At 31.0% G+C, this 5,714-nt stretch overlaps 1 protein-coding gene across 1 annotated transcript; it reads right to left on the bottom strand.

The window, feature by feature from the left end:
• Nucleotides 1–232: 232 nt before the first annotated feature.
• On the bottom strand, nt 233–972 carry LOC130813559 (dehydration-responsive element-binding protein 1F-like). The gene is made up of 2 exons (XM_057679394.1): nt 409–972; nt 233–331 (listed from the first exon to the last, which is right to left on the bottom strand). The coding sequence occupies exons 1-2, from the start codon at nt 970–972 to the stop codon at nt 233–235; spliced, it is 663 nt and encodes a 220-aa protein (XP_057535377.1).
• Between the last annotated feature and the right edge of the window lie 4,742 nt (nt 973–5,714).

Here is a 5,714-nt window from a genome sequence, read left to right as displayed (position 1 = left end):
TTATGAAAATTAGGTTTTATTTCAATTAAAACAAATACTGCTTTAACCAAATAACATTTTGAATTCAAATAATATAAAGATATAAATATAACATATAAATTTATAATACTTCTTTTTTTTCTAGCAATATATATATATATATATATATATATATATATATATATATATATATATATATATATATATATATATATATATATATATATATATATATATATATGTTACCCCAAATTTAAAGATGTATTATCATAATCATCAACTTCCCTCTCTTTAAAGATGGAGGTGTAAGAAGCATTCCCACAGCCATACAATCAAAATAACTAGGCATATTTGTTAGAGTATATAACATATCTTGGGGCCTCAACCATCAGCTTAAGCTTTTGGTTGAGTTGGTTCCTTGACAATATTAAATATAGCTTCTTCATCCATAAACAACTCCTTAAAAGCTTCTTCCTCATCACCATTCTTAAATTGCTCAACATCAAATTTTCTAGAATTTTCTTCTTTCACTTCTCTCTTGACAACATCACACCTTATGGCTTGCAAAGCAGCAAGCCTAATATCCTCAGCCGAGCTAGACTTGGCTCGAGGAACGAGCTTAGCCGAGTCAGGGAAGTTGAGAGCCGCGCCATCAGCCCTAAGAGCAAGAGCCGCTACATCATGTGCCCTAGCCGCAAGCTCTGCATTAGGGTATGTCCCAAGCCATATTCTACTCTTCTTGTTCGGTTCACTTACTTCAAACACCCATTTTCCACGGTCTCTTTCACGAACTCCATGAAAAATAGGATGGCGTGTTTCTTTAAACTTTTTTCGACCTGTCTTTCGCTTCTGCGAAAGATAGGACGATTTTTCGGTAAAAAAGTTATTATTGTTGGGTGAGTTCGAAGATACGGTTGTATCCTTGGACTCGCCTTGGATTAGTGGAGGTGAGTATGGACATGGTAGATGGAATGAGACAGCAAGTATGTTCATATTGGGCATCATATATATATATATATATATATATATATATATATATATATATATATATATATATATATATTGAACTTAATGTGGCAACAATAATATTGAGGATATTAATTTCATGCATGTATATAAGACAGGGTAAGGGTAATATAGGTCTATGAAGAACTTGGATTACTATACTACCATATACAGAAATGAATTGGGCACGTGATATTAGATTGTTATTATTTTTTCAAATCATCAAATACATAAACTCAATCGTTAATAACAATTATAAATAATTTTTTTTTAGTGATTTTGTTTCATTTGATTTTTTGACACTATTTGAAATTTACTTTTAATTTTACTTTATTCTTAATTTATAAGTTAAAATATTGTCAAATAGAATTTTGTTTAATTCTTTTCAACGCAAGGATTATTAATATCAGCTTTTTATAATTTTAGTTATGCACAATCATTAGAGATATTAAGGCTTCAGTAATTGCCTTGACAAACGTGTCCAAATCAAATGAGACTAAGTCACTAGAACGGATGGAGTTAAAATTATAAAAAATCAATATTAATGATCTTTGCATTGAGACAAATTAAACAAGATCTCACCTAATTATGTGTTAACTTATAGATTTATACTCCCTCCTCCATCTTTTTCACATTGCTCCTAAAGCAATATGAGTGAAATTCAGTAGAAAGGAAAATTGAGTTGGAGAATAGTTGGAAAAACAACCCATATGTAACACCAAATCGAAGAATTAGAGAGAGGCAGCTAACTAGCATACAAGCTTGATGCATGCGTGGCTACTTCTCTTATTACCAATTGTTTTATAATGAAATCTCATCGGGTTTGTAAGTAGTCAACTCTCCTCTTATGCGGGTCTTGTTGTGTATAAATCCAATACCAAATTCGTCAAACAAAAAAAACAAATGAATGATAAAATTAAGTAGTTAAGATAGAGAGAATAAATTTGTAAATTAGATTAAAAGAAAGTTAGACAAATCATTAAAAAAAAGTGCAAAATTAATAAAATAAATTATAAAAAAAAAGTGATGCAAATTAAGACTAATAGATAAATATTATCAAAAAACAATTATGCAAATTATTAGGAACACATAGGGTACTTGTTAGTAGGTAGCACGTGGGAAACCATAACAAAAGACCAACGTGCGGAATATAAGACTTTGCGAGAAAGGTAAAAGGTGGGGTTATATAATGGACGGTATCGCATGTGATTTAGAGTGTATTGCTTTAATTAACCATGAAATGTCCTTTCAATTAATAATATTATTGATATCAAAGCATATCAATTTTTATTCGATAGAATATTATAAAAATTTATTTAATCAAAATAAAAATGCACCTTTCGTGTGTTTCTAACGTGGTGGTATAAGCGTGACGTTTGCTTATTTATGTTTTTGTATAAGGGTTAATTATTATTTTTAATCTTATCAATAGAATGATGATTTATTTATTTTTGACTATCATATCTCAATATAGAAATATTTCCAATGTTATGTTTGAAAATGATAATTTCATTTAAAAATCTAGAATTAATAGTCCAATAATGTGAACATTTTGGATTTTAACTTCACTAGTTTATGTATTTCTTTTGCAATGTCACGTTCCTTTATGTGAATATTTCTGTGTTTGGAGTATTTTAGACAGTAAGTTGTATTATTTTAAAAAATTGATCGTACATTTATTTGCAGTTCCCGCACACTAAGAAATAGGGCTGGTAGAGGCAAAAAAAGGTCCGTAATGACGGGCGAGCTTTTAAAAAATCGAACCCTCGAGCAAATTTTTATAAGAATGTTCAGTCCGCTACCCGTCCAAACTCGCCCATTCACACCACTATTATATATAATATGATATATAGTTGAGATCTTAAATTAATACTTCTTTCCTTTCTTAATTATGTTCCCAGAAGGAATGTTTTATTTAAAGAGTGAAATGTTATGAATGGTATTATAAATGGTGTGACTTGAGTGCACAATTGATGTGTGTATTCATGTGTGACTCTTGGGTTTGGAATCCAGTGAGTGTGTTAATGTAGGTGTATTAAGTTGAGTCTTGATGATTCTGGTTTATGATGGTGATTAAGGATATGGATTAAATGAGGTAATGAAGTACGCGTTATTCATTGGAGTTATGGGACTTAATGAAGAAGTGCAAAGGTTTAATTCAAGAAGCTGTACTATGCAAGTCGAGCAATGCTGTCAGAAGCCCTCGGATGTAACGCTCGACCGAGCGAGCTCCAGGGTGGGTCGAGCGAGCAGACAGAATGCAACCAGAGACTTCCTGTAGCCCGCTCAACCAAATCGCTCGATCGAGCGAGCCCCTATTTCGGTCGAGCGAATTCTCTGATGCTCCTAGAATGCTGTTTTTGACTCTTTAAGTATTTGGGGCTGTTTCATTATCATTTATTCATAGCTTTAATGTACTTGATGTTACTTAGTGTGGTCTCTCCTATAAATAGAGAGCTTTCATACATACACATAAAAGATCATCATAAAACACAACCTCTAAGCCAAACACACAGCCTTTTGATTTTATCTCTTACTCAATTGTAATACTTCGTTTGTAAGAGTGTTTTATACACCTTTGATATAATATAAACAAGAAACTACACACACGGAGGACGTAGCCATCATTGAGTGAACCTCCTTAAAAATCTTTGTGTCCCTTTTACTAGTTTTACTTTATCAAACATTTGTTTAGTTCGTTGTTATTGTTATCGAAGTTCTTAGAGTCGTATCGATCTTCGCAAATTTATTTATTTACATGAAACTTATACATGTTTTTTCATTGATATTATATTAATGTGAAAGCTTGTTAGATTACTCTCGACGTAATGATTTTTATTATATTCTTTTTATATTTTTATTAAATGCATTAATTAATAGATATTAAACTTCGAACACATGCCTTGAAAACTGTATTAAAAACAAATGGAAACGGAATGAGTACTTTATAGATAATTGAAACTAATTTTCTTCTATACAACTCTTTTTTTTAAAAGAACCTAATAATTCATTGATAAGAATATCACCCAACATCTACAACATAGCAACAATCCAACCAGTATGTTAAAATTTTTAATTAAACTAATTTCTATATAGAAAAAGTCACGATCATTATAAAGTATATGTAACATTAAAGTCTTCCCTCTAGGGATGGCAACAGGTTGGATAAGGATCGGATCCAGGTGGACCTGGATCAAGATCCGTTTCAAGAATAGAACCCAGATCCAAACCCGAATCCGCAGTTCTAATTTTTCAAGACCCATATCCGGATCCATGGATACTGCGGATCCAGTACTGAATCCGGGTCCAAAACGGGTCTAACTTATTTTTTGTTTTTTTTAATCGTCTTAAAATTACAATAAAACTATATTCATTGACTAATGATAATAATATACAGAATTTCACAACCGATAACCCAAAAATCAATTGATCTGGAGGGGGATTTTGGAATTTGGGGTCAGGACTCTTGAGGAGAAGGGTTTGACCGACATTTGGAAAGAGAGTAAGGGATTTAATTCTGTATCACATTAAAACATATTCACATTACAGGGAGGAGTAAGGTATATAAAATTAGTTGGGTTTTAAGCCCAATGTATTTAATGTATATAAAATTAAAAGCGAGTCCTTTCGATCTCCGGATCCGGGTCTGGAAATTTTTCTGAGATTCAGATTTGGACCCGTAAAATTTAAACGGATTCGGATTCGATGGGTCTAATATTTTAGGACTCCAGATCCGTGAAAACGGATCCGGCTCGGGTCCAATAACCATTGCCATCTCTACTTCCCTCTATCACATCGCTGTTTGATACAGCCGCCTTCAAGGGTTCTTAAGACCTGGTGTGGCTTTGAAATATATATAAGTTTGATATTATTGACTGTATTAACAAAACTGACACTTGTGATGACGTCATATACCTTTTTTTTACCATCAAATTGATAACGAGACTCTAAACTCTCACCATGAGAGACTTTAACCCAATATATGGATAGATCAAATCCAACAAATGGATAGAATAACTCTATAACATAGAGAAAATAAATTTTATGTATAACTAAAATTGAAAAAAGAAAAAACAAAAGGATTAGAAGCTTACCATCAACATAAGGTTAATAGTAGCCTCTGGTCCCCAATGTTAACAATGGATGGAGGCTAGAGTTTTTTTGAGAGAAAAAAAAAAGGAAAGAGAAATATAACTATGATTTTACTACATAAGCTTAAAGATGCAACAAAAATTAATTGAAAAGTACATTAAATAAATAAATAATATAAACATGTGATTATTATATTTATCACAAGGTGAGGTTTTATTATCCGAGAGCTTTCTTCTATACAACAAAAAAATACAAACTAATTAATTTACAATTTCAAACATGGGTCAAAATGAAAAATGTATTTATTAGTGAATCAATTTGTTTAACAAAACATTCACAATGTTTAGAAAAATAATGTGTTGAATTTCTTTCTTTAGCGCTACTTCGTCAAACAAAGATATTTTAATTTTAACGAGCTATCTCTTGAGAGACCGTATTTTTTAAAGACGTTTTTTAAGAGCTTAGTCCATTTTCCTTTTTTAATAAATGTCTTAATTAAAAAAATTGTTGTTTTAAAAAAAACTATAGAAAACTGCTTTTTTTTAAGATGAAAATTTTTCGATTAACTGCCTATTCTCAAGGAAAATAAAACATCATTTAGTAATAAATCAAATTTTTTCTTTTTTTTTTAAATTAAG

The sequence above is a fragment of the Amaranthus tricolor genome, chromosome 5 (genome assembly GCF_026212465.1).
Source record: "Amaranthus tricolor cultivar Red isolate AtriRed21 chromosome 5, ASM2621246v1, whole genome shotgun sequence".
Classification (NCBI taxonomy): Eukaryota; Viridiplantae; Streptophyta; class Magnoliopsida; order Caryophyllales; family Amaranthaceae; genus Amaranthus; species Amaranthus tricolor.
Note: the sequence above shows the minus strand (reverse complement) of the source record. Positions and strands in the feature narration are given on the sequence as shown.

Bases quoted from the DNA above. Each gene is read 5' to 3' on its own strand.
- LOC130813559 (XM_057679394.1), bottom strand. From the start codon at position 972: ATGAACATACTTGCTGTCTCATTCCATCTACCATGTCCATACTCACCT. The intron at 332-408 runs AATATTGTCAAG...TATACTCTAACA, and splicing joins TGGATGAAGAAGCTATATTT to AATATGCCTAGTTATTTTGA.